Source organism: Pongo pygmaeus, chromosome 10 (assembly GCF_028885625.2).
Source record: "Pongo pygmaeus isolate AG05252 chromosome 10, NHGRI_mPonPyg2-v2.0_pri, whole genome shotgun sequence".
NCBI lineage: Eukaryota > Metazoa > Chordata > Mammalia > Primates > Hominidae > Pongo > Pongo pygmaeus.
The window spans coordinates 46,614,173-46,642,025 of NC_072383.2; the positions used below are offsets into that span (position 1 = coordinate 46,614,173).

Sequence of the window (27,853 nt, forward strand, 5' to 3'; positions counted from 1 at the left end):
TCCGGTTCAGAAACCCAAAGAGGAGACCTTCCTCCACTGAACCAAGGCCAGAGGCCCAGCTCCTGTCAGACCATCGCCACCCCCCACCCCAGGCTGTCCTGCCTCATTCCGAGTTCTGCTCAGAGTTCCTCTGGGTGCGGGCGGGAGTGAGGTCGAGATAATTGGAGACTAAAGCCATAAGTGGTTTGAGAGCGGGGTTGGGGACCTGAACGCTGAGCGGGATTTGGAGTTGAGGGGTCTCGGTTGGAGTGGGAGCAGAGGCGGTCAGGGGGCCGGGGGCCGGGGCAGGACCGGGCGACTGAGTCTGGGAGAAGCCCCAGCGCCCGCGGAGCCGGCAGCTAAATTTACCCCGGCTGACTCAGCCCTTGCCCGGAATGGGGGGCGGGGGGAGGGCGCCAGGGCAGTGGGAAGAGCCGACAGGGGTGGGCTGGGGGCAAGGAAGGGAGAGTCCCGGCTGGGGGAGAAAAGAGGTGGTCCAGGAGCTCCCAACGAAGAAAGCAGCCCCCTCCCCGTCACACAGAACGGGAAGTAGCAGAGGAGTCCCGGGGGAGGGCCACTGTGGGGAAAGGGTCAGTGAAAGGAAGACGATGCCAAGGCTGGATAAAGGGAAGCTTAGATTTATTGAGCGCCTACTGTGTGCCAGGCAGTGTGCAAGGCGCTTTACATACATTATCGCATTAAATCCTCACAACAACCCTGCGAGGTAGGTGTTTATAAACCCCCATTTGACAGATGAGGAAACTGAGGCTCAGGGAGGTGAAGTGATGCGGCCAAGTTCACATGGCTAATAAATGGCAGACAGAGGAGGTGTCCAAGGATCGGAGAGAAAAAAAAAGACTTCGGTGTCTGAGTCCCAAGCCGGCTGGGGTGGATGAGTACAAAGATGGGCCCAGCGGGCTCCAGAAGTCTGGGAGGCCGGAGGCCTGCTCCCGGCCCCGCACGGCTGGAGACTGCAAGGCGGGGGACCTGCGCTGGGGAACTAGGGATCGGATTGTGTGGCAGAGCCGGGATTAGCAACTGGGGAGATCCGCGACCTGCGCGCGCCCTGTAGTGGCTATAGAGAGTATCACACCCCACGCCTACTGGCTTCTGGGGACCTGCCTCTTTCCTTGCCTGGCCGGTTTCTGGAAGAGGCCAAGATGGGAGAAATTCTCAGGATTTTTTCAGGTGGGCGATACCACCTGGGAGGGAAATCGTGGCCACGCCTCAGAGCATCACTAAGGAGCACTGGGGTGGAGGAAAAGGGGGAGGCCTAAAGAGGTCCCAAGCTGATTCATTGGTGTCCTTCCCTCCCCAGCTCAGACCACCACAGGCCAGGGTCAGTGACAGGGCCGCTATCTTGCCCTGCCTTGGGTAGCCCTCACCTAAACCTGGGAGACTGGGATAGGAGTGCCTCACTCCCTTACCTCTTCTGCAAGCCTTGGGCAGTCTCCTGAATTGATCATGACTTCGGGTGACAAGCAGGCTGCCCAGAAACCCTCAAACTCTGTTCACTTATTCCCGACTCTCATTCTTGGCTTGTCGAGGGAAGGATGAGATAGAGTCCTTTCCAAAGATCTCAAAATGTCAGAGATGGAAGGATGGACCTTAGAATACCAGCATTTTATATACCAGGAGGCCTGCAGGCCTGGAAAGGGAAAGTGACTGGCCTCAGTCAACCAGTAAGTCAGTGGCAGAGTTGGGATTGAAATCCAAGACTTGTGACACCAAGGTGAGCCCTCCTTCTGCTTTGTTGGTTGTTGCTGGACCTATGCCTCTTCTGCCAAGAACCCCTCTGTCATCTGATCACTCTGTCACCAGGTCCAAAGCCTCTCCTTCACTTTTTCCCTCCTCCTCAGAGGCCCTGCCCTACCCTGCCCTCCTATGGCTGCCACCATCCCTGCCCTCCTGCCTGATCCTGGTTAGGCCTCTCTGCTCAGCTCCACACCCAGTGCATCAGCCCCGGCGAAGAGCTCACCCTTGTGCCCTGAACATAACAGACATTAATTAAATCTGCTCATTCTCACCTCTCCTGAAACAAAATCATTAATGGGCATATGCTTCCCTTCCTTTCATTTATATTTCAAGGATGGGAACAGGTATGGGTAAAGATACAAGGAAAAGAGAAGCAAAGGAAGTCTGTGGGGAAGAATGGGGACCAGTGGACCCAAGGATGGATGTGTTGGGGACACAAATACAAGAAGGCGCCTCTCACTGCCTCTTCCTATTTCCCTGTTGGGTCCCTCTGATGTCCCTCACCCCGAAGAGGACCTCCTCGGTTTGGCTTATGACATCTAGGATCTCCCCGACACTGTCGCTCAGTTCCGCTGTCTTCCCATCTTCCTCTGGCGAACTGTTTCCAACCCCGGGCAGGGTCCTCTCATTCCGCCAGGAGGCGCCCGGGGCTTCTGTGTCGCTTCCATCAGAGGAGCCGCTATGGACGCTGAGCTCCTCAGCTTCGTCCGTGTCCGAGTCAGGGGCTGTGTGGCGGCGGATACGGGACACGGCTTCTCGCAGGGCCCCGGCGTAGGGCCCTGGGGTCCGCGCCCAGCCCCGGCCGGCGCGCCGCTGGACCACCGCCACTTCCGAGCCCTCGGCTCTGCCCTGGGCTCCCGAAGCTGCTGGGCCTAAGGCTTGGTGCTCTGGGCTACCTGGCTGCGTGGGGGCGTCCCGCAGGTTTACTTCGGGGGCCGGGAGCCCCAAGATGCGGGAGGTGCGCTCCTCCAGTGAGGAGTCCCCCGGCCTCCCCTCCTCAGCTTCGCCCCCGCGGCCCCCGCCGGGCTGGTGTAAAAGGCGACTGCTCGACAGCCGCTTTTGGCAAGGGGAAGGAAAGACCGTGGCCCCTTCACCCTCCTCCTTGCCGGGCTTCGATTGGCTGGGGGAATCCCCCACCACGCGTGTCACCCCAGAGGGCAAAAGCTGCACCTGCTGGGTTCCGGGGGTTGGAACATATTGGGATCGTATCACTACGCACGTGGCGTCAATGACAAAGACGCCTTCCCCACGGGACGGGCCCTGGGAACTGCGGGGCAAGGTGTGGGCACGGCGGGTCGCCTTCCAACCCTCCAGGGTCTCCGGTCCTGCCCCCTCTCCAAGACCCAGAGATTCTCTCCATCCGGTGCCTCCGGGAGCCCAGGGTCTGGGGAGTGTCTGGCTATGGCGGGGCGGCTGCTTTTTAGGGGAGGGAATCCAGCATTTGGGAAACCAGATCTGTTCTCTTCCTTCTTTCCCTTCCCTCGAGCCCTTCAGATGGTGCCTGGATCTGGGAGCGGGACGCGGGGCACAGGGAGCCGCAGTTGCAGACCCCGCAGGAGCTATCTCGGTGCCTGCGCTCCCTGTAGCTTTGGCTTGGGGATGGCTGTGGCTACCACTGTTCAGGTCAGCAGCAGCCAGCCCCAGGCTTTTCTCCACGACCCCCTTGCCGGGCTCTGGCCTTGCTCTGGCCGCTCCACAGCCTGGGGATCCCCCCAAGAGACCTTGCCCCTGTCGGAGACCCCAAGCCCCGAGGACGTCCCGGTAGATGCGAGGATCCAGCCTCTTCTTTGTGCGCCCTCCCTCTGTCCTGGCCGGAGTCGCAGCTGGGGCTGATGAAATGGGCACCTGAGAGTGCCCGGGGCCTCGCTTAGTCCCCAAGGTCCTATGGGGGCCTTCGTAAGAAGGTGGAGCCACGTAGGGTGGCGGCCGGTCCCAGCGGCGTCGTGGGGCCGTCCCGGCAGAACCTCTCAGCAGCAGGTGAGCCTCGTAGCTTGGGGGCCCCGGCCGCCGACCTCCCCAGGGCCCCGCCCACGCCGACCCTGGGTCGCTCTGCGGCTGCGCGGATGGACGGGGCGCTCGCCCCACAGGCGCCAGGCGCTCGGGCCGCAAGGGAGCAGGGAGCCCTGCCAGCTGGGCCGCCCGAGGGGCGTTGCGGGGCTCCGGGCGGGGCCGACCCGGGGGGCTGCGCCGGGCCCCACCAGCCTTGCGCCTTTTTCGCTCGGTCTCCTTGGCCTCCCGCTCCTGCGACGCCGCTTTCCTTTTCTCTTGCTCCCGAGCTCGGACCTCGGCCAGGGGCCCCGCCCGCCAGTTGGTCGCCTCCTGCAGCACCCTGGAGGCCCAGGGCCGGCGGGGCGGCGGCTGTGGGGATCCCGGGCGCGGCCCACACCTGGGACAATGAGCAGGAACCCAGGTGAGCAGTTTGTGGGGGAAGGGAGCCGAGGTCTGGGGAGCTGGGAGCACTGGAGACCACTTGGGGCAGCCATGTGAAGGGGTGTGTGTGAGTGTGTGCGCGTGTGCACGTGCGTATATGTTAGGACTGAAGTCGAAGCGGGACTCCTCGCCATCTCTCCATGCACACTTTAACAGCGTCTGCCCCATCTCACCTCCTGCCCTTTCTCACACCCACTTCTGTTCCCCCAAACAACGGGATGAGTCAGGCCCCAGCCCTCGGGAGCGGGCAGGGGTGGGAGGCGTGGGAAAGAGAAGGGGGACCAGCAGTGCTCGCTGGTGCCTGCGAGGAGGTCCGGACCCCACTCCCCGCCCCACCACTCTCTTCCCCTCACCCCTGCTTCACTCACGTGCGGTTCTGGAACCCGCGAACCCAGTGGCTGGCCTGGAAGTCCATGGGCTGTCGAGAAGGGGCGCGGCGACTATAATGACAGGAAATAGTCTTCACTTCTATCACCAATAGCTTGGACTTCTGCACCCAGAGGCAGCTGCCAGACTCCTCATCCTGGAGCTCCCGGGGGCTGTCAGGCCCCTCGGAGAACAGTGGGCCATCCAGCATCCTGCCCCACCCCACCCCGGCCCCCCACCCTCCCACCCGCCCCAGGAGCCCCCTCCCAGCCCAGGGAGCCGGCGCCCACTGCAGAGCCGCGGGCCCGGGGACTGGGAACTATATATACCCGGGCACACGTGTGTGTGCCTGTCTCTGTGTGTGCGCGCGCATGTGACACCGCGCGGACTGCTCCGCGCTGCTACCTCCCCCATGTGCACGGCCGCCCCCTGGGGCCCGGGATTGGACGCCCCTTCCCACTGCTGTTGTCCCCCAAGCCTGATGGGATCGCACGAGTGGGCGGGGGAGGGACTTATGATTCTTGCGAAGCTGACAGTGCCCCCTCCCCCGCCCCTGTTTCTTCAACCTTCCTGCCGTTTTAACCCTTTACTCTCCTGCTTGTCAGGTTGCCTGACCACCAGGGTTCTGCCCCTGGCTTCCTGCCTCAGATTTCAGTTTCCCCAACATAGAGTGATGAGAATGGAACTCAAGGTCTCTGCCTGCCACTCTGCTGGTTTCCATGGGGTTGGGGTGCAGGAGGGGCTGGCCCACGGCTGGGGGGCTATTTTTAGCGGCAGTGGCTGTTCGGGTGCAGAGATGAGATGAGTAACCAGCTCCCATGCGGTGGAGAGAGGAGGCGGTGGCTTTTACCAAGCTTTTGTGCGACTCTGAGGGAGAGCTGCCTTCCCTAAGCTCAAAAAGGGTGACCCCTACACCCGTATCTCCTCGTCAGCTCAGTGCTGCAGCCTAGGACTACTGGTACAGCAGGACACAGGCGTCTGCCTTGGCCACCCAAGCTGCCCTACCAGTTCCATTCTACATGCTTGTCCTTGGGCAGCCAGGGAGCCCTCCCACAGCAGCAGGCTTTCACCTCCAATCCAGAAGCCAGGATTTGGGGGTTATATTGTTCTGTGCCCACACAGCCTGCCCAGCTTTATGGAGGACAGAGTAAGTGCTTATGCACTCTCACCCTTCCAGAGGGGGATGGAGGAGAAATGATGTGTTTGCTTGGCAAAACTAATCCCCTAGCAACTGAAATGATAAAAGTGGCCTTTATTTTTTTCAATGTAGAACTCCCCCTCACCACTACCACAATGCCTAGTTCACTCAGCCCCCGCCTTAAGTGGTGCTCCAGATGCTCACCTTTTGGGCTGCCTCTGTCCTGGGGGGCTGTTGCTTATATCCACATGATCCCTCCTCCTAAGCTTATACCAGGTGTCCCCTGATTCACCATGGTAATGTTAGTGGCAGCACAGCCCACGCCAACCCTTCCATGCAGAGACTTAGCAACCATGCCTGGCAACCATGGCAGCAGCTTCAGTGGAGGGGAGCGGTGCAGAGAGGGGAAAGGGAAAGAGAGTGTGTGGGGCATGGTTCCTCGGGAAGAAGCAATAATTTGCCTCTCTGGAGAGGAATAGGTAAGAATAGAAGCTTGTGAGTCTCCCAGATTTCATCCCTTGTCTCTCCCTCAGTTCATCCTCACACTGAGACTGATAGGTTGAGTTTTAGGGGGAAATGGGAGAAGCAAGAGTTCCCAATTAGTTTTCCACTAATGTACATGGAGCCTTTTGGGTCCAGACCCTTCCTTTTAAGGGGATGGGGAACAACCAGAAAGGTTGTGGGGCAGAGACTGACAGACTGAGAAACAACTCAACAAAAGCAGGCCTCTGCTCCCTAACACAAACCTTTAGAGAGAATGCAAACATACCCTGTCCCATCCACCCTACCCACCTTGATTCCACACACCTGCCAGCTGCACTGATGACTTGACTCGAAGGTGCTTCCTTCCACCCTAGGTCCCACTAGAGTCCTGAGGCTTTTTAAAGCCCTTGCCTCCTCCCTAGGCAAATCTTCCTTAATGAGGGAATGTGACATAAGGGGCCATCTGTCCTTTCCACCATGTGCTTACCCTCCCGACACATAAACATACTCTAATTCTAATAACTTGGAAGCTTTCCTCCCCCAAGCTTGAGAATGTGCTGTGAGCGCTATAAAGGGGTGAAGGCAGAAGCAGGGGCTCCTCCACAGCCATGATGCAACACTGAAAGCTGAGCTCTGATGAGGGCCACCTTCTTTTTTTAAAATTAGCTTCTTCAGGTCGAATCTGATGAGGGCCTTGATGCTTTTCCCTGTGTTCCATCAGGAGAACCCAGTATGCCCTGGCTGGAGGGTTAGCAGAGGGGTTAGGCACTGTGGGGGCAGGGGCAAGGAATGACTCTGAAATTGCTCCTGGCTTGGATGGGAAACTGTATCATACCTGCAAGGCTGGGGTGAGCTGGCACCCAAATTTAGCTCATAATCCAGTCTAGCAGTTCTTCTGATGTTGGGTGCTGACTGCTGTTTGGGTCTACATTGTTTCAGTACAGGGAATGGATCTAATGGAGTGACCACTGCCCTGCTGTTCTCCCACCATCCAGCTCATTCTCACCTTGGAAGAAAGGCAAGGGATTTGTACGTTTAAAGATAGTGCCAGCCAGGTGCGGTGGCTCACGCCTGTAATCCCAGCACTTTGGGAGGCTGAGGCAGGTGGATCACAAGGTCAGGAGTTCGAGACCAGCCTGGCCAATACGGGTGAAACTCCATCTTTACTAAAAAATACAAAAATTAGCTGGGTGTGGTGGCGCGCACCTGTAGTCCCAGCTACTCAGGAGGCTGAGGCAGGAGAATCACTTGAACCCGGGAGGCGGAGGTTGCAGTGAGCTGAGATTGCGCCATTGCACTCCAACCTGGGCAACAGAGTGAGATTCCATCTCAAAAAAAAAAAAAAAAAGATAGTGCCTACTCAGCAAAAGCCAAACAGTCCAACCTTCCCCAACTAAGAAAAGCTGATAATGGTGGCAGGATTCTCTGCCCAAAGGAGACCCTCAAGTCTGTCTACTCGTGTGTGTGTACGTGTGTGTGTGCGTACACACATTATTATTATTGTTATTAATGACCAGTTGAAGAAGCCATATAAAGTAGGAAGGTAGTACCCATCAACTGTAAAAATCAAACACTGCAATACCATGAAGAGATTCCTGTCATTTAATTAGATTTGCCACAAAAAGCAATAACCTTAGCTAGCCACGCTGCCCTCCTCCTCCACCTAACCCCCATCTCCCTTCATATGCACAAACACAAGAACCCAAAGCCCCTCCTCCCCACAATCCTCCCCACTCACATTATGGGAAGAAATGGACTTGGCCTCCTCCATATAGCATGGAACAGGTGAATAAAAATATCTTTATGAAGAATTTTGTTGTGCTATTATCTTAGGGTTGAATCAGGGCCGAGATGGAGGCAGAGGCAAATGAGGTCTGGGGATCTCTTAGAGATCAGAATTTGTCTGAGAGGCACACAGCCTATAGTTCACCCAGAAAGGGGGCTATATCTAAGAGGACAGCGGCTAGAATTGGCTAGGCTGAAAGTTTTTTCAAGTGTATGTGTGAGGGTAAGGGTAGCTATAAATCCATTCTCTTTCCTCCCCTATACCTTCCCTAGCTCCCAGATAGAAGGGCAGGGGGCCCTGAACAGGGAACAGAGTCACAATTCCCTCAAGTTTCATCTGATTCCCACAGAGCTTCCAGCAGACAGTGAGTTGGGCATATCCCCTGGTGCTGCCTAACCCCTTCCCCCAGCTCAGGGCTTCTTCTCTCCACCTGTGAGCACCAGGGCCTGCAGGATGTCAGACAGTGATACAATTCCCTTGACCACATCATTTTCATCCACCACTACAAGTCGGTGAACCTGGCACAGAGCAACAAGGGAGAAAGGGAATGTTTAGTGCTGGCCTCAGGGGAAGCCCCTCTGCCCCTACTCTCCTTGCCAAACCCCACTCTCAAGGCTGCTCCCCTCAGCTCCCTTAGGGTTGCTGGCCTCCCTACCTCTGCTTCCACTAGCCTGTTGATGATGGTCTCCAGAGTCTCATGCAGGTAGCACTTGAGAACACCCTCAAAGTAATGTGATCGATGTTGCAAGGCTTTAGTCACAGACACATCTAGGTTGTTGTAGGTCTTTTCTGCTGCCAGATTCTGGGGAGACAGAGGAAGGAGCTTGCAGGGAAGCAAGAGAGCCAGCCTCCAAACCCTGAGCCCATCCAACCTCACCAGAGGGATTCAGGGCAATTGTCAGCCACAAGCCAAGACATACCCAACTCATTCAATTCCTTTTCAAATAGGATTTGAAAGCCTGGAAGCTTCTAAGACCCTTAGATCACAGAAGAGACTCCCTTCTCCCTCTCCATATTTAACAGTTCCCCCCCACCACTTCCCTACCTCCCAGACCCTCCACAATCACTCACGATAACATCAAACTTGGAGTAGATGTCCACCACACGCCCTAGGGGGACAGAGGCAGCTCAGTAAGGAGGATCTGGGATCTAAAGCTCCCCCTACTCATAAAATCACCCTCCTGGCTACGCTGAGGGGAAAGCAGATCTTCCCGGAGCCACCCTGACTTGCCTGGATCTTCCCTCCCTCTCCTTCTGCCCAATCTCTCACCCTTCTCATCCACCACTGGCAGGGCTGAGACTCGATGCTGTACAAAAATCCCCAGAGCCACATAGACCGGGGTGGTAGTGCGAACCATAGCAATATTGGCATAGGTGCCAATCTGTAGCTCTTCCAGAGACTTGGACATGAACTCTGGCTTGGGGAACTCAGTGATCTGAGGAAAGAACCATCAGCTTAACTTTCAAGGCACCCAAAGCCACCCTTGGATACCCCCTCCAACCCAGTATATTAGAAACAAGGGCTGGGTGCGCTGGCTTATGCCTATAATCCCAGCACTTTGGGAGGCTGAGGGGGGGCATATTGCTTGAGCCCAGGAGTTCGAGACCAGCCTGGGCAACATGGCAAAACCCCATCTCTATAAAAAATACCAAAAAATTAGCCAGGTGTGGTGGTACACACCTGTAGTCCCAGCTCTTCTGGGGGTTGAGGTCAGGGGTCACCTGAGCCCAAGAGGTTGGAGGCTGCAGTGAGCCGTGATAGCGCCTCTGCACGCCAGCCTGGGCAACAGAATAAGAACTTGTCTCAAAATAAATTAATAAATAAATAAGAAGTGGGGCTGTATGCAGTGGCTCACATCTGTAATCCTAGCACTTTGGGAGGCTTAGGCGGGAGGATCACTTGAGCTCAGGAGTTTGACACTAGCCTGGGCAACACAGTGAGACCTCATCTCTCTTTTCAGTCAATCAATCAATCAATGAAAAAAGAGAAAAAAGAACTGGGCTGAGAAGCACTTACAAACAATTTGAGGAACTTCAGAATGCGCTTGTGGGTGAGGATGTACAAAGTATTGCCTGATTCTGGGTCAATAACTGGCAGCCTGTGGATCTTGTTCCGAATTAATGAAGAGACAGCATCAAACAAGCTGTGAGAGGGTGGGAGATAGTAAGTTCCACAGTGCTGGGGCTGAGGGTGATTAAACAGGTCCGTACAGTGTATCGCTAAACAGGGAAACCTGATGGTTAGGGAAGGGGGGCAGTGTACAGGCCAGACTTAAAGAGAAAGAGAGAGAGAGACTGTGTGTGTGTGTGTGTGTGTGTGTGTGTGTGTGTAAGAGAGAGAGAGAGAGACTGTGTGTGTGTGTGTGTCTTTTCTCTCTTCTTCCCCTTCCCCTGGGTGTGTGTGTGTGTGTCTTTTCTCTCTTCTTCCCCTGTGTGTGTGTGTGTGTGTGTGTGTGTGTGTGTGTGTGTGTGTGTGTGTGTCTTTTCTCTCTTCTTCCCCTTCCCCTGGGTGAGTGGGTGTGTGTGTGTCTTTTCTCTCTTCTTCCCCTTCCCCTGGGTGTGTGTGTGTGTGTGTGTCTTTTCTCTCTTCTTCCCCTTCCCCTGGGGGGTGTGTGTGTGTGTGTGTGTGTGTGTGTGTGTGTGTGTCTTTTCTCTCTTCTTCCCCTTCCCTTGGGTGGGTGTGTGTGTGTGTGTGTGTGTGTGTGTGTGTGTGTGTGTGTGTGTCTTTTCTCTCTTCTTCCCCTTCCCCTGGGTGTATTAGCTAGGCTGATGGCAAATCTCTTCCCCTTTTTAGACAGATGGATAACTGGAACTCACCTGGCATTAGGAGAAATGCAGACAAGTGGTTTAAAGGAGTCCTGGAGATACACCTCTGAAGGAAAAAGGGATGGGTCACAGAATACCACCATGGAAAAGTGTTTCCCAGAAACCCTCCATCCCTTTATCCTTTTATAACCCCGATTCTCTACATACCTCTCCAAGTTTCTATCTTGTGTTCTTCTAGCTCATAGATCTGTACCTGAAAGCAGAAGCAACAGAATTTGAGACCTGATCTCTCTGCTTCCTTAAGCCCTCATGGCTTGCTTAGAGAAAAAGAAATGAGAATGAGGGACTTAGGGCAGGGAAAGTGATTTTGGTCATTGGGTTAAGGTTCCTTACCAAGGCTGATTTATAGTAGCGGTGCAGGATATTGATGAAATCAGTGATGGTCAGCATGCCTAGAGGACAAGACAGAGCCCTCAGCACTGCCCGAAGCTCGTCTCCCTGCCCAGCACAAGATGCCAATAATATTGTGTTCCAGAAACTTTTGCTTACCCACAAAACTTTGCTTCTTACTATCCCATAAAGGGGCAGCTCGTACACCGTTAGTCACCAAAGCAAAAAAAGCTTTCTTCACCTGTAGCCAAGACAGTAATAATCATAAAGGCAAATCCACAGGGGCAGGACTGTAAAAAAAGAACAGTGTTTGGGCATGTTGGGTAAAACATGAGACTAACTTCACAAAAGGATAAGGATATTACCCTTAGGATGAGATAGAATGAGAGGTATTAAACCACAGGCTCCAAAGGGGGAAGGGAAAAGAGGATTTCACCCACCTGCAGGGACGTATCAAATACAACCAATTTGGAGCTTGTGGGAATCAGGTCATAGCAGCGATGAGACTTCATGAAGGAAGTATACACGCTATTGTTGGATTCTGGGGTCTCTGCATAGGGTGGGATAGTTAGTAGCTTCCTTCCACATAAAAACTCCCAATCAAAAGAGACAGAAAACAAAATAGTGTTCTAGTATCTCAAATATTTAGAGTATGATTTTTTTATAAGACCTCTTATTTTATCTGTCTTGTTCCCATTGTTTCCACAAAACCTGGATAAACCTCTTAGAAACCATTTCATCCAACCCCTGTCTCCAGGTTAAGACTTTATCTATTGGTCCCTATAGGTAAAAGAAGTTGACTAAAACATAAAGCCTATAGTATCTCTCTTTAACATGTTATAGTCTAAAAATGTTTCTCATCTTTAATCCAAGCTTCCCCTTTCATATATTTAGCACATTTTCACTTTTCTCTTTTTTCAATGAAGTAAGCTTCTTAAAATTCTTCCAAGACTGTGCTGGGGATGGTGGCAAGCACCTGTAATCCCAGCTACTCAGGAAGTTGAGGCAGAGGATCACTTGAACCCAGGAGCTCGAGGCCAGCCTGGGCAACACAGCGAACCCTTGTCTCAATTTAAAAAAAAATTATTCTAAGACCTGCAGATGGGAAAGTCATGGTCCAAGTTGGGCCATTTCTCATTAACAATAAGTTGGAGCCCAGTGCTCAATCAACCTGGCTCAAAACACCCTGATAGTCCATTCTGGGATCACCCTGTAAATCAGAAATCATCCCACCTACTCTAGACAAATGGGAGATCCTGGCTAGTTTACCTTTTTCTATTCCTGTGATTTTAACTGCTTGCTCTAAACTAGGGAAGTAATCTCCCAAAATAATAGCTTGAATGTGCTACATACTATACTACGTGCACTTAAAAATATTACATTGAGGCCGGGCGTGGTGGCTCATGCCTCTAATCCCAGCACTTTGGGAAGCCAAGGTGGGAGGATCACCTGAGGTTGGGAGTTCGAGACCAGCCTGACCAACATGGAGAAACCCCGTCTCTACTAAAAATACAAAATTAGCCGAGCGTGGTGGTGCATGCCTGTAATCCCAGCTACTCGGGAGGCTGAGGCAGCAGAATCGCTTGAACCCGGGAGGCAGAGGTTGCAGTGAGCCGAGATCGCAACATTGCACTCCAGCCTGGGCAATAAGAGTGAAACTCCGTGTCAAATAAATAAACAAACAAACAAACAACATTGGCTGGGCGTGGTGGCTCACACCTGTAACCCAGGACTTTGGGAGGCCAAGCTGGGTGGATCACCTGAGGTCAGGAGTTTGAGACCAGCCTGGCCAACATGGCGAAACCCCGTCTCTACTAAAAAAATACAAAAATTAGCCAGGCGTGGTGGCACGTGCCTGTAGTCCCAGCTACTCAGGGGGCTGAGGCAGGAGAATTGCTTGAACCCAGGTGGCGGAGGTTGCAGTGAGACGAGATTGTGCCTCTGCACTCCAGCCTGGGTGACAGAGTGAGACTCCATCTCAAAAAAAAAAAATTACATAATTTAATCCTTACAACAAATGTGTAAGTACTGTCCTCATGTTTCAGATGAGAAACTAAGTGTAGTTAAATAAACTGCTCAAGGTCACACCATTAATAAGTGGCAAGAAAGACTCAAACAAACCCAGATGTTTCCAAACTTCATGCTCTTAAGTCTTTAATCAATTTGGTTTTTAATATTTAATTTTTTAACAAAAGTTATACAGACACACAGTTTAAACAAACAGTTTTACAAATTTTGTTAAGAAAAAAATGCACTCCTTGCAACCCACCTCCCTGTACTACCCTTCCCCAGAGATGAGAACATCTATCTACCTCTTTTAGTTGATTATTTTGGTACTTAATTCTATGTCCTTAAATAACATGCTTGTATTGCTAGTTTCCAATTTTTTTTTTCATTTTGGGGCATTATTTATCATCTATCTACCAAAGAAGATGAGAATTTCTAGTTCTCTCTCCTACTAGGACTTCACCACAAACATGTACTTCCCATTCTCCTCATTATTCCAGGAGCTAAACCATAATGTTGGTTATATCCGTATTTCAATCTTTTTTTTTTTTTTGAGAGGGAGTCTTGCTCCGTCACCCAGACTGAAGTGCAGTGGCACGATCTCAGCTTACTACAACCTCGGCCTTCCAGGTTCAAGCGATTCTCTTGCCTCAGCCTCACAAGTAGCTGGGATTACAGGCACCCACCACCAAGCCCGGCTAAATTTTGTATTTTAGTAGAGACAGGGTTTCACCACATTGGCCAGGCTGATCTCGAACTCCTGACCTCATGTGATCTGCCCGCTTTGGCCTCTCAAAGTGCTGAGATTACAGGCATGAGCCACTGCACCCGGCCAGTATTTAAATCATTTTGACTGAATATTTATTATTCAGAGATAAGCCAAATAGTAAACTCTGATTTTTTTTTCTTCCTTCACAACTTTGTTTTCCCTGGAGTTAATGTCTTGTCCTTTTGTTTGTTTAATTTTCTATGTATAATTCTTATAACTAATCCAACCCCCAAATGCCTCACCAACTGTTTAAATCTCCTTTCAAGAGGTTCAAAAGCATTAGATAGTCTATCAATTTAAACGACCCAAAGAGGTCTCCCTGGAGCCTTCTGACCTGCTCAAATCTGGGCTGTTTGTCTGGTGTGCACTGCTGTCATCCTGGGATCTTTCTTCATCACCATTCTGGGTAGCCCTTTCACGTCTCTCCTCTACTGGTGCTCCTGTATCCTATATCGCGTTTTTATCTTTTTTGATTACTCCCTTATTTTGGTGGAACACATATTCCAGTAGCTTCCTGAGAAAGGGTGCATGGGAGGTACGTTTTTTTGAGACCTTGCAGCCTGTAGATATCTTTATTCTACCCTCATCCTTGGATTTATAATTCGGCTGAATAAAGAATCTGCAGGAAAGCTTGGAATGTGTTTTCCTGCAGAATGTTGAAGGCATTGCTCCACTGCCTGCTAGCTGCTGGTGTTGTTGAGAGTCCAAGGCAATTCTGACTTTTTGTATGTGACTTTTTTTTCCTCTCTGAAAACTCATAGGATCTCTGTTTCCAGTGTTCCGAAATCTCAGGATGACTGTGCTTTGGGTGGGTCACTTTCATCCATTGTGCTGAATATTCGATGGGTGCTTTCAATATGAAAACTAATGTCCTCAAGTTCCAGTAAATGTTCTTGAATTAGTTCCTCAATTATTTCCTTCCCCCTGTGTTGCCATTTTTCTCTTTCTATGACTCCTATTTAGATACTGGACCTCCTAGACTGATCCTTTAAATGTTTGTTTGTTTTGTGGGTTGTTGAAATCTTTCCTCTCCTTTTTTTTTTTTTTAAAGAGACATGCTTTCATTCTGTCACCCAGGCTGGAGTACAATGGCAAGATCATGGCTCACCTGCAGCCTTGACCTTCTGGGCTCAAGCAGTTCTCCTGTCTCAGCCTCCTGAGTAGCTGGGACTACAAGTGCATGCCACTATGCCTGGCTAATTCTTATTTTTTTGTAGAGACAGGGTCTTGCTGTGTTGCTGAGCTGGTCTTGAACTCCTGGCCTCCCGCCTCAGTCTCCCAAAGTGCTGGGATTACAGGTATGAGCCACTGCACCTTCTCTCCTATTTTCTACTTTGTTGATTTTTAACTCTCCTTTCTGGGAAATTTCCTCATGTTGATTTTTGAAACCTCCAGCTGGGTTTAAATTTTTGCTATTATATTTTTAATTTCCAAGAGTTCCTTTTTGTTTTCTGAAAATTCCTTCTTTAAAAAATTGTATCCTATACTTGTTTCATGGTGGAAATAAGATTTTTTGTTGTTGTTGTTTTTGTTTTTTTGAGACAGAGTTTCGTTCTTGTTGCCCAGGCTGGAGTGCAATGGTGCAATCTCAGCTCACAGCAACCTCCACCTCCTGGGTTCAAGCGATTCTCCTGTCTCAGCCTCCCAAGTATCTGGGATTACAGGTACATGCCACCATGCCCAGATAATTTTTGTATTTTTAGTACAGACAGGGTTTCATCATATTGGTCAGGCTGGTCTCAAATTCCTGACCTCAGGTGATCTGCCTGCCTCAGCCTCCCAAAGTGCTGGGATTACAGGCGTGAGCCACAGTGCCCGGCTGTTGTTTTCTTTAAAGATATACTACTTTCACAGGTATTGAGAAATATGTTTCTTTACCTAAGATTATATTAATGTTATTAAAGTTTTCTTCTCACCTTTTCCTTCCAGTTGCTTTTTTCCTGTTTGTTTCTTCTGTGTGTACATGAGGTTGGGAGGGGCAGTTTGCTTTTTCATTTTTATTTATTTTTTACCAGGGAGATACAGCCTTCAGAGTAAAACAAAGGTACATTCCAGGGTGGGGTGGGGGGCAGTTTGGATCACTTTTTTTCACAGATCCTTTCTTTAGATGTTTGGTAATCCCTAGTTTAAAGGAGAACTTAAACTGTAACTTAAGAGTGGAGGCTTTAAAGCTGAGTGGAAGCTCTAAGTGTATAAGTGAGCCTTGCTGACTGTGAGTCATTTGGATAGGGAACATTCAATACTTATATATTTTAGGACTTCCCTTCAAGAGGATTCTGGAGAGAAGGATTATTCAATTTCATGCTTGGAGGGTGAAGTCTTTTCTGCCAGCGCTCTGGAAACTGAAAAGGGGAAAAGGGCTGGAGGCTCAGCATCGAGTATAGTTCACTACATGCTCCTGTTTTCAGTGCAGTACTTCAGCCCTAAACTGCCCGAGTCCCTTGCCAGATTTCCAGTCTCTGCCACAGTTGGGAGGCAGAGTTGCCCACTGTACTCAATGGGGTAGGGTGTCTTGGGATCTGACTGTTTCTTAGACCTTCAATGTTTCTTGGCTTTCCTCACTGCTAGTTATAATTCAGTTTTCTCAGGTCTAAGTCATTCATCACTCTTTTGTCTGCTTTTCAGCTTCCAAAAATTCATCGCTATTATCTCCTCTCCTGTTTTCCCTATGGTGTGTTTGTCTTTTTCTTTAAAAAAAATTCCTTTATGGTGGTTTTAGGGGAGTTTTTGTGAATATATATTCAATGTACCATCTTTTTTTTTTTGAGACAGAATCTTGCTCTGTCACCCAAGCTGGAGTGCAGTGGTCAATCTCCACTCACTGCAACCTCCTCCTCCTGAGTTCAAGCGATTCTCATGCCTCAGCCTCCCAAGTAGCTGGGATTACAGGCACGTGTCACCATGCCTGGCTAATTTTTATATTTTTAGTAGAGACGGGGTTTCACCATGTTGGCCAGGCTGGTCTCAAACTCTTGTTCTCAAGTGATCCACCTGCCTCAGCCTCCCAAAGTGCTGGGTTTACAAGCATGAGCCACTACACGCAGCCCAATCTACCAATCTACCGTCTTTAACTGGAAGCCTACCATTGTTATTCAAACTTGAGAATTCAGACTCCCAAGAACACGTCTTTGGACACCAGTTGAAGATACATATACTACATTGATAGTTAAATACAATCATTCAGGCCACAGGCCCACAAACATATTGGATTTGGCTTTCTCAGTGTTTGTTTGTTTGTTTATAATTGAGACAGGATCTCACTCTCTGCCCAGGCTGGAGTGCAGTGGCACAATCACGTCTCACTGCAGCCTCAACCTCCTGGGCTCAAGCAATCCTCCCACCTCAGCCTCCCCAGTGGCTGGGACTAGAGGTGCACACCACCATGCCCGGCTAATTTTTAATTTTTTGTAGAGACAGGGTCTCACTAAGTTATCCAGGCTGGTTTCGAACTCCTGAGCTCAAGTGATCCTCCTGCCTTGGCCTCTCAAAGTGCTGGTGTTACACTGTGCCCAGACTTAAAATAAATTAAAATGTTTAAATCTAGAAATTTACATAAAAATCTAAATTTCTAGTGTCTTTTCAAAATCAGAAGATCTGACAAAAATAGGTCTTAGTTGACCAGACCTAGATAGTTGTCGCCTTCTTTTTTTTTTGAGATGGAGTTTCGCTTTTGTTGCCCAGGCTGGAGTGCAATGGCATGATCTCGGCTCACTGCAACAAAATCCGCCTCCCAGGTTCAAGCGATTCTGTGATTCTCCTGCCTCAACCTCCCAAGTAGCTGGGATTATAGGCACCCACCATCAAGCCCAGCTAATTTTTTCTACTTAGTAGAGATGGGGTTCCACCATGTTGATCAGACTGGTCTGTAACTTGTGACCTCAGGTGATCCACCTGCCTCGGCCTCCCAATGTGGTGGGATTACAGGCGTAAGCCACCACACCCAGCTGCCTTAATTTTTTTTTGAGACAGAATCTTGCGCTGTCGCCCAGGCTGGGGTGTAGTGGCACGATCTCGGCTCACTGCAACCTCTGCCTCCCAGGTTCTAACAATTCTCCTGCCTCAGCCTCCCGAGTAGCTGGGATTACAGGTGTGCAGCTCCGCGCCTGGCTAATTTTTTTATTTTTAGTAGAGACAAGGTTTCACCATGTTGGCCAGGCTGGTCTTCAACTTCTGACCTCAGGTGATCCACCCGCCTTGGCCTCCCAAAGTGCTGGAAATACAATCATGAATCACCATGCCTAGCCCAGCTGTCGCCTTCTTTTCATATGTAGTTCACTTCACTGCTTGGTCCATGTAGGCAATTTGAGTTTCTGGTTTCTGCCTTGGTGCTAATGCAAATGTACTTAGAAACATAAAACAGGCACTGGCCAGCACTGGAATTGTCTTCCCTGTGCTCTGGATTTTAGAGGTTTAGTGCTTCTATTACTAGATTAGTTCTAAGAGCCATTTCCTAATTTTTTTCTTTCTTTTTTTTTTTTTTTTTCTGAGACAGAGTTTCACTCTTATTGCCCAGGCTGGAGTGCAATAGCACGATCTTGGCTCACTGCAATTTCTGCCTCCCCGGTTCAGGCAATTCTGCCTCAGCCTCCCAAGTAGCTGGGATTACAGGCATGCACCACCACACCTGGCTGATTTTGTATTTTTAGTAGAGACAGGGTTTCACCAGGTTGGTCAGGCTGGTCTCAAACTCTTGAGCTCAAGTGATCCACCTGCCTCGGCCTCCCAAAGTGCTGGGATTACAGGCGTAAGCCACTGCACCCAGCCTTTTGCATAATTTTTGGTGTACACTCAGTGGCTTTAGTGAGCTTGCTGGGTGATAAAATCCTGGTAGCACTGTTTCTGGACTATGCAGAAAATACCCAGGACTTCTAAAACATGGTTAGCCAGCCCAGAGTTGCCTATGGAAGTTTTCCCTATACCTCAGATGTTTCTCTCAAGTGGTTTGATAATTGAAGATATTAATCATCCCCACTCTGCCCAAGATTTATTCCTGGGTGATCTTGCCAAACTACTGTCACTGATTTTTGTGGTTTGGCACATTATCTGGCCCTGCTTTGATTTTCCCAGGGGAGAGATTCAAAAGCATTTTTGAAGACATTGTTAGGGTCAGTCTATTGTTTTCATGCCCAGTTTCCTTTCTTCAGTAAACTTACCTTGAGGATGCTCATTTTCCAGAGCTGGGGAGCTATCTGACGAAATGACCTGGAGAGACAAGAAAACAGATTCAGCTTAACCTGGTTCCATCCATTTTAGCCTAGCAACATTAGGGGAAGGGCTGGTGAACAAATAATGACTTTCTTTAAAGCACTATAAAGCCACTGCCCCCCACAAACCCATTTTTTTTTCTGTTTTTGAGACAAGGTCTCGCTCTGTCACCCAGGCTGCAGTGCAGTGGTGTGATCACAGCTCACTTCAGCCTTGACCTCCTCGGGGTCAGGTGATCCTCTCTCACCTCAGCCTCCTGAGTAGCTGGGACTATAGGCGCAAGCCACTATACCCAGCTAATTTTTGTATTTTTAGTAGAAACAGCCTGAGTTTCGCCATGTTGCCCAGGCTGGTCTTGAACTCCTGCGCTCAAGTGATTGCCCTCCTTGGCCTCTCAAAGCACTACAATTACAGGCACGAGTTACTGCACCCAGCCTTATAAGGCTCTTCAGAAATATGATCTCATTTAATCTTCATAACAACCCTGAGGTAAATACTATTATTAGCCTTATTTTCACAGATTGTCTCTGAGACATTAAGCAACTTGCCCAAGGTCACATGGCTGATAAGGGGTGGAGTAGGCATTCAAACACCTATCCTCTGGTTCCAGAGCTTGTGGTTTGCTTTTTTTTACATCAAAATTTTAATAAATAACATACTTGAGAAAATTTTTAAAAAACTACGTATACCTAACAAAATAATTTCTTATAACTGATGAAGAGTTTGGTTGGGTTTATCTTGGCAGTGTTCATTTTTGTAAATTTTTTTGTTTGTTTTGTTTTGAGGCAGAGTCTCACTCTGTTGCCCAGGCTGCACTGCAGTGGCGTGATCTTGGCTCACTGCAACTGCCTCCCCCTGGGTTCAAGCGATTCTCGTGCCTCAGCCTCCTGAGAGCTGGGATTACAGGCGTGCACCACCACACCCACCTAATTTTCATATTTATAACAGAGACAGGGTTTTACCATGTTGGCCAGGCTGGTCTCAAACTCCTGACCTCAACTGATCTGCCCGCCTCAGCCTCACAAAGTGCTGGGATTGCAGGCATGAGCCACCACACCCGGCCATTTTTATAAAATTTTTGAATGTATTTACTCCATTCTGATGAAATTCTACCTCTCTGGAATCACAGAAGAGAAGAAACCAATACTGCTACAATATTGTGCCTTCCAGAAATGCTCCTATCCACTTCTGAGCTGAACAAGCATTATCTGCAAAGCTCATGTTCTTGTACACTATACTGCCTAATGAAACATTAGGTCCTAAAAGCTAAGACTAAAGATCTGAGCTTAGGGCTAACCCCTACAAGATTCTCATAGATCTACTTTATTAAAACATGGAAGCCAGAGAGACAGCATTGTCTTCCCCCAAACACAGACACTCACTAGGCATAGTTGTAGGCACTAGAACCACAGACATTGGTTCTACCATTGTCTACCTCCATGGCAGAGAGAGGGCCACAACTGGGGAGGATCCCAGTAGCTGACTGTCAGCCAGTCAAAACCTGAATGACTGAGAGGTGGATAAGGAACATGAATGTTCTGAAACTGGGAACTTGAGTCCACTCAGCACCCTTGTGAATCAAAGGCTGCTATAGCCAGGAGATGCTGGTTTTCCAAGTTTCCCTTCCCAAGATAGTCTGAGATTAGAGAGTGCTTTGACTAGACAAAACTTAGAACCATTTCTGTGCTCCCTCAAGTGGGAACATTTGGAAATGCCATTGTTATTTAGGAACCCAGAAGGGATCACAACAATTTTCATCTGCTAGCATCAACAGTCTTGGCTCCATTTTCTCTGGGTGATATCTCCAAAATAAAACCATACTTCATCCCCATAGCTTCTGTAGTAACATGACATTAAAAACTTCAACCTGGGAGGTTGGCTGACAAACTTCCTAAACCAGTGAAGTTTAAGACAGCCCTAAACTTTTCTCCCTTAATGGGCTACGGGAGACTGCAGGGAGTAAGGGGGATAATCTCCCTCTCTTCCCTCTGGACTGCATAAGACTGTCAGCTTGGCCTGCCATTTTGGCAAGACTATCAGAATAACAGCCTCATCACTTATAAGTGGGAGAGAGGGCTGTGATAAAGATAGATACATGATATATCAGAGTCTCACAAAGATCTACACAAAGGCACAAAAACAGCTACTTCTGTAGAATTTATCCATCATATGATATGTACTGTGCTACAGTTATTTTGTTCATTATCTATCCAAACAGATTATAAATTCCTGGAAGCCTAGAACTATCTTACGCTTTGTATCTCCCATACCACCAAGCACAGGGTTTGCATATAATTCAGTTGTTTTGTTTTTTAATTCTCAAAGAATGATGCACACTGATATGAACAGATATGCCAAAGACTAAGTTACAGTGGGAGGAAACATATAGCTAACTAGAGATACAGATACCAACATAAGACAGTCAAACACAACTGAATATGTGACTTTTTTTTTGGGCGGGGGGGGCAGAGTCTCACTGTGTCGCCCAGGCTGGAGTGCAGTGGCACGATCTTGGCTCACTGTAATCTCCGCCTCCCCGGTTCAAGCGATTCTCCTGCCTCAGCCTCCCAAGTAGCTGGGACTACAGGTGCCTGCCACCACGCCCAGCTAAGTTTTTTTTGTATTTTTAGTAGAGACGGAGTTTCACTGTGTTGGCCAGGCTGGTCTTAAACTCCTGACCTCGTGATCCACCCGCCTCGGCCTCCCAAAGTGCTGGGATTACGGGTATGCGCCACCGAGCCTGGCCGTGACTTTTAACTTTCTGCCTGTTTCACCATATCAGAGGGGGAATTATGTAATTACGTCTACTCCTTTCTACTTTTTTTTTTCTTTTTTTTGAGACAGGGTCTCACTCTGTCATTCAGGCTGGAGTGCAGTGGCACGATCACAGATCACTGCGTCTTCAACTTCCCCAGCTTCTCCAACTTCTGCCTCCCGGGCTGCTGGGACTACAGGAACATACCACCAGGCCCAGCTACTTTTTGTATTTTTTTGTAGAGATGGGGTCTCGCTATGTTGACCAGGCTGGTCTTGAGCTCCTGGGCTCAAGCGATCCGACCACCTTGGCCTCCCAAAGTTCTGGGATTACAGGCATGAGCCACCGCGCCTGGCCTCCTTTCTACTTTTAATAACATAAGGGACCTGAGAAAGTACCACTGCACCACGTAAGTACAAAATATTACAGAGACACAGTCTACATCTGACAAATAGACTCGCAATTTCTTCCAAACTTCTGATCTACATTTCCAATTATTTGTTTGACAACCATAGATGTCACAGAGACTCCTCAAATGCTTCAATACGAAACAAAACATTTGTGCCTCCAATCCTATTATTCTCGCTGTGGTTCCCATCTTGTTTTTTTGTTTGTTTTGCACAGCTGTCTTCTTAACAGTTATCAACTAAGCTGGTATGTTACAAATGCCTCAGATCCATCTCTCTCATTGCCAATATCACAGCCTTAATTTAGGCTTTTACCTCTCACCTCTGCAACGTTGTTTAAACTGGGGTCCTTGGCCCAAATCTACCTGCTCTTCAATTTATCTTTCATGCTTTCACCAAGTTTGTTCACCAAAGCATCTCAGATTTGGAAGGGACTTTCATCCCCATTAACAAGAAACTTTACTTTTCGAAGTAGCTCAGTTCATGTACAGAAAGCTGCTATGAACATTCCTAAAGGACATTCACTGACTTGCTCATAAATCTTCCACGGGTCCCCTATTACAAAACAAAGTTCAAATTTAGCATGGTGTGTAATACCTTCAACCTGATCTTAGCCTGCTTTTCCAGTCTTTTCTCCCACTGTGACCAAAATCCAAAGCCAGCAACATCAAGCCGCTGGCTCACCCCCAATTCTCTACATACCCCAATTTCAGTGCCCTTGCTCACACTGTTCTCTCAATTTGCAGTGCCCTCTCCTAGGTCCAAAGTAATTTTTTCTCTCAACTATTCTGTCACAGTCCTTTGTTTTCATATTAATGATAGCATTTATTATAGTCTACCTTTAAATAACAGCTGTTGCTGGCTTGCCCTCACCCTCACTCCAGTTAGGCTGAACATTTTCAAAGCAGGAGTTTTCTTTCTTTTCTTTTTTTTGGAGACAGGATCTCACTGTCACTCAGACTGGAGTGCAGTGGCACGATCTCAGCTCACTCCAGCCTCCACCTCCTTGGATCAAGCGATCCTCCCACCTGAGCCTCCCGAGTAGCTGGGACTACAGGCACACACCACCACCACCACGCCTGGGTAATTTTTGTATTTTTGTTTTTGTCGAGACAGGGTTTCATGATGTTGCCCAGGCTGATGCTGAACTCCTGAGCTCAAGCAATTCACTTGCCTTGGCCTCCCAAAGTACTGGCATTACAAGCGTGAGCCACCACACCTGGCTGAGTTTTTTTTTCCTCTTTTTAACTTCTACCCCAGAGCCTAATCCAGTACCTAAAGTGTGAAGGCTAAATTAGAAAATCTATATAAAAATGCTTGTAAACCATAATACATTTACAAGTAAGTAGAATATGACATGTTATTTTAAATTTAATGGAATTAGACTCCTTATTTTTGTTTAAGATTATCCTGATTAGTCAGAATTGGCTCCCTTGCCTGGGAGACCAACTGCGAATCGTTTTAGTACTTTGGTCGGTTTTCTTTTTGAAAACCTGAAAGAAACAACCTGTCTGTGAGCAGAGAAACGGTGTGGCAAAGAATTACTCTGGGCATGTAATCCAAAGCAAAGTGAACCTGCAGTCCTTTCGTAACTACAGTAGCAGATGATAAAAACCAAGATGGAAAGAGTTACTCTGCCTGAAAGAAGACACATGGTTAAAAACTGTGGAGAGGGAAGTGTATGGGAGGGGTTACAGAGCGCTAGAAAAAGATTCCTGAGAGTGAGGGTGGGTGCAAACGTGTAGCAGGCAACCTGCAGCATCTGTGGGAGGGTGACAGGGCCCTGCCACAATTGGTCAATGCCTGCTCGCCAAGAATGAGCTATGCCAAAACCCCTGCTTAGAGTCGCAGAGCTGGCCATGACCTAAAATTGTCCAGGGACACATCGGCCTCTAACACTGCAAGATTTCCTCTTTCAAGCAAACCTCAATTCTCGGTCTTATTAAGGGAATGTGACTTCACTGGACGCAGTATAAAGATCTTCAGATGTCCTCCTGCCGGGGACTGCAGGGATCACAGAAAGACCACCGAGGTCCAGGAGCTACCTGCAAGCGGAGATCCCTCTGGACGCCCCCTGCCTCACCCAGCAAAGCCGGATCACAACCCTGCGCTCTCAAACCTCTAAAAGGGCTTGAGGTGCTAAGAGGAAAGGAGGCCCGAGATTGCCACGGCATACGTGGGCTCCAAGGAGGGAGCCAGGAGTCACCGCCTGCTTGGGCTAAGGGTACCGCGTACGGAACGGCGGCGGGGGCGCGGCCCAGTTCTAGGAGATGCGCCCAACGAAGAAGCGGAGGGACAGGGTCACGGGATAGGGCAGACACCCGGCTGCTTTTTGTTTGCTAGACACCAGCGCCAGCCCCTGCCCGGCCCTCCCGGTCTCCTAAGGTGGGGGGGGGGTCTTAGGCTCCACAGCGCCCCCGACCGCCCTCCTGCACTCCTCACCGTCTCCATTGCAAGAGGCGCCAGCTTGGTTTCCTCGCTTTAGGAAACTCTCTTGGGGCAGGCCCCGCCCCACATCCGGTGCGGCGACGCCACTTCCGCCCACGTCATGGCAGTCGCCAGACTGGGGCGGAAGGCAAGGAACCCACCCTTCCGGCGGTGGCGGGCCTCGGTAACCGCCCTCCCCCGCGTCCTCACGGGCCGCACGGATCCGGCTGACGGCGAGGGTCACGGGACGGAGCCGCTTGTATTTAAAATGTTCTTTTTTTATTTGTCGTTTAAAAACAAACTTGGAAGAAGCAAAATCCAAAACTTGCCCTTTGCCTCTCGCAACATAAATTATGTACAGTTCAGAATGATCGCTGATACAAAACATGCCAAGGACAGGGGCGCTGAGGGTGGAGGGAGAGAGGGCGCTTTAAAAAAGGGAACCATTTCATCCGTTGTTACGAAGGACCAACCTTGCTGTACAGGATACACACAACACAAAATAAAGTCTTCACGGGATTCACACTTGTCAGCGATTTATTTTTTAAAAAGGGGGAGGGTCCTGGAGGTGAGGGGAGAAGACTGTAAAGGGGAAAACTGAAAATTGAGTATGTGCGAGTGTAAACCAACCCAAAATACAAACACGGGCGGGGGGTGGGGTGGGGGATTCTGATGCAATTATACAGGCAGGGTACTTAAAAAAAACCAACCAAAATTCCAACCTTGTAGCTTGGGTCTGAGTTATAGTTTATATAAAAATTAAAAACTGTATAAGGTTTCTTCACTAAATTCTACAGGACTATCGGATACCTAGCATATGCTTACAAAGTCTGCCCCATCCCCTTTTCCCAATCCCAGGGCCCAAGCCCCAAACACAGCCTGACTCATGGGAGCCAATCTCCCCCTCCCTGTAGCCTAGACCTTCTGCTCTCGGAAAAGGAACATCCAAGGGCTGTGGCTTTGAGGGCAGCAGCCCAGTCTTCCTACTGTCTGATTTAATTACAGCGGTTCCTGTGGGAGTGGGGGGTGTTATTCTCTTAAACATTTGCAGCTTGAAACAGTTGAGGAAGCAGCTTAAAAAAAAAAAAAAATCTCCCTACCCCCAACAATCCACAACCCCCCAAATTCAAAACAAAACAAAAACAAACCTAAAATCACAACAGCGACCAAGCTCCCCCTCCAGCAGGCCCGCCCGTCCACCACCACCAAGCCCACCCCTACACTCCAGACATCTGATTCTTGAAAATATTAATTACAAAATGCCCTTTGCCCACAGCCCCTAGAAGAGAACTGCATATAAGCTTCATCTTCATCCCCACGGTTCCCTACCAGAGAGGGGTTTGGTGCCTCACCCACCCCTTACCTACCCCCACCCCCAGGAAGAGGTTCAACTGCAGCACAAGCTTGGGCAGAAAGGGGAAGGAAAGGGAGGCAAGGAACCCATCACCCTCTGGCTCCCCCGGGGGTCAGCTCTCTTTTGTGCGTTATAACATAGTCCAACTATACAACAGGGGGTGGGAATTGCCCAGCCTCTATACCCCCATCTTACAGCAGTCACAGCCAGGGGGTGGGGAGTGGGGTGGGGGGTAAGGAAAAGGGCGGTAGGTTGGGTAATGGAGGGGGCCCCCCCACAAGGGGAGCTCCATGTGTCCGCCCCACACCCCCCTACCATTTATAAACTGGTTTTGTAAAAAGAAAATAGATATATTTATATAGAATATATAAAGCACAAAAATTAGTAGTTTTACATTTGCTCTCCCCGGGGGTGGGGGGAGAGGGGAGGGTTCTCACCTCCAGCCGGCTCCCCCATGCCCCACAAGACTATGTACAATCCCATGTATAAATAGATAAATACCCCCCACCCTCCCCGCGCTGACACTAAGCTCCCCCACCCCCACATCACCACCCCTTCCCACCAGACCAGCAGCAGTTTGGTGACTGAGGGAAAGTGGGAGCTCCGGGCCACACCCTGCCTCACTAGGTATGGGCATGCCACTCAGGGATAGCCCTCACCCTACCCCCCACCCAACCCGTCCAGGGGCTGGAGGGCAAACGGGCTCATGATGGGGTTGGGAAAACAGGAGGGAGATATCCTGGTCCTAGGTTTAGCTCCCTCCTGCCCCCATGTCCAGATGGAGAAGGAAGTCCTAGAGCAACTAGGGGCCAGTCATCCCCAATCTTCATCATCATTTGCCTCAACCACCATCCCATGCCCATAATTAAAAACAAAGATGGATTTTTTGTTGTTGTTTTTCTTCCTCCTCCTACCCCCCTTCCACCCACTCAGAAGAGGGCAGTGAGGTGGGGGAGAGGGTTGGGGCAGTAGGGGGCTTGGAGAGGGTCTCACATTTCAAAACAGCAAAAAATCCAACACTTAAATGAGGTAGGTGTGGGTGCGGGGTCTCCTTGCCCGGCTTGCCCAGCTTGCCCTCCTAGGCAGCTGGGCGCCTCTTTCCCGTTCATGTTGCATTTGTCAGAGTGGAAAACAAGGAAACACAACCCATAGAGAGACAGAAACACAGAGGAAAAGAGGGAAACAGAGACAGATCAAGAGGGAGGGGGATGGGGGTGAGGGTGGGGGCAGGACCCGGCAGGCAGGGCCAGGTGTGGGACCCGGCCTTTGGGATTGTCAAGCTTAGTCAAGTCTCTTTGCAGCCGTGAGTTGGGCCGGAGAGGTCAGTGGGAGCAGCAGGGCTGTGAGGCCCGGCCACACATCCTCTTCCCCCACCCTGCTGCCTCCCAGATGCTTCTGGGTAGTTCCCGGCCCATATCCCCCTCAAACCTGAGATGCCCAATGGCTGCTTCTGTCTGGCCCCTCCTGGAGCTGGGGGCAGAGATGCCAGCCTGAGGGCCGGTGGTGGGGAAGAGGGTTGTCCCTGGTGCCCAGGGTGGGCTTGGCCTAGGGCCCTCTGCCCCAGCCTCCTGCTCCAGGGGCTCCGGTCAGCCGGCAGCCCCAGCCCTGGGTCCTGGCTCTGGCTGCTACCTCTCTTCCCCCTCATCCCTTTCAGGGAAGAGGTTGTGGGTAGGGGGACTCCCCTGCCTGGTAGCCTCAAAGCTTCTTAGTTCATCCATTTCCGACAATTCCAGGCTCCACAGTGGCAGGGGATCTTGTGCTGATCGTCCTCAAAATCAAACTGATAGTCATAGGTTAGCTGAAAAGAGAAGAGGGCAGAATCAATGCTAATCCCCC

General features: G+C 50.0%; 3 protein-coding genes and 1 long non-coding RNA gene across 13 annotated transcripts in view; 1 reads left to right on the forward strand and 3 right to left on the reverse strand.

The window, feature by feature from the left end:
* Positions 1-601: 601 nt before the first annotated feature.
* On the reverse strand, positions 602-4,830 carry DDN (dendrin). The gene is made up of 2 exons (XM_054442230.2): positions 4,533-4,830; positions 602-4,120 (listed from the first exon to the last, which is right to left on the reverse strand). Exons 1-2 carry the CDS (start codon positions 4,739-4,741, stop codon positions 2,191-2,193), a joined length of 2,139 nt encoding a protein of 712 aa, XP_054298205.1. The 5' UTR covers positions 4,742-4,830; the 3' UTR covers positions 602-2,190.
* On the forward strand, positions 4,041-25,689 carry LOC129009397 (uncharacterized). The gene is made up of 3 exons (XR_008492764.2): positions 4,041-4,144; positions 15,087-15,167; positions 24,184-25,689. It is a non-coding gene; the product is annotated as an uncharacterized LOC129009397 (long non-coding RNA).
* Positions 7,731-24,766, reverse strand: PRKAG1 (protein kinase AMP-activated non-catalytic subunit gamma 1). Its single transcript, XM_054442231.2, has 12 exons — positions 24,679-24,766; positions 19,023-19,071; positions 11,534-11,643; positions 11,253-11,334; positions 11,097-11,155; positions 10,911-10,956; positions 10,755-10,809; positions 9,955-10,081; positions 9,208-9,373; positions 9,009-9,046; positions 8,593-8,739; positions 7,731-8,455 (listed from the first exon to the last, which is right to left on the reverse strand). Exons 1-12 carry the CDS (start codon positions 24,685-24,687, stop codon positions 8,348-8,350), a joined length of 996 nt encoding a protein of 331 aa, XP_054298206.1. The 5' UTR covers positions 24,688-24,766; the 3' UTR covers positions 7,731-8,347.
* The window catches only part of KMT2D (lysine methyltransferase 2D), a 41,456-nt gene continuing 38,526 nt past the window's right edge, over positions 24,924-27,853 (reverse strand). For all 10 annotated transcript variants that reach the window (XM_063672731.1, XM_063672730.1, XM_063672735.1 and 7 more), the window contains one exon: positions 24,924-27,815. In XM_063672731.1, coding sequence (XP_063528801.1) covers positions 27,723-27,815 — 93 coding nt within the window. In that variant the 3' untranslated portion in view covers positions 24,924-27,722. The remainder of the gene's footprint in view (positions 27,816-27,853) is intronic.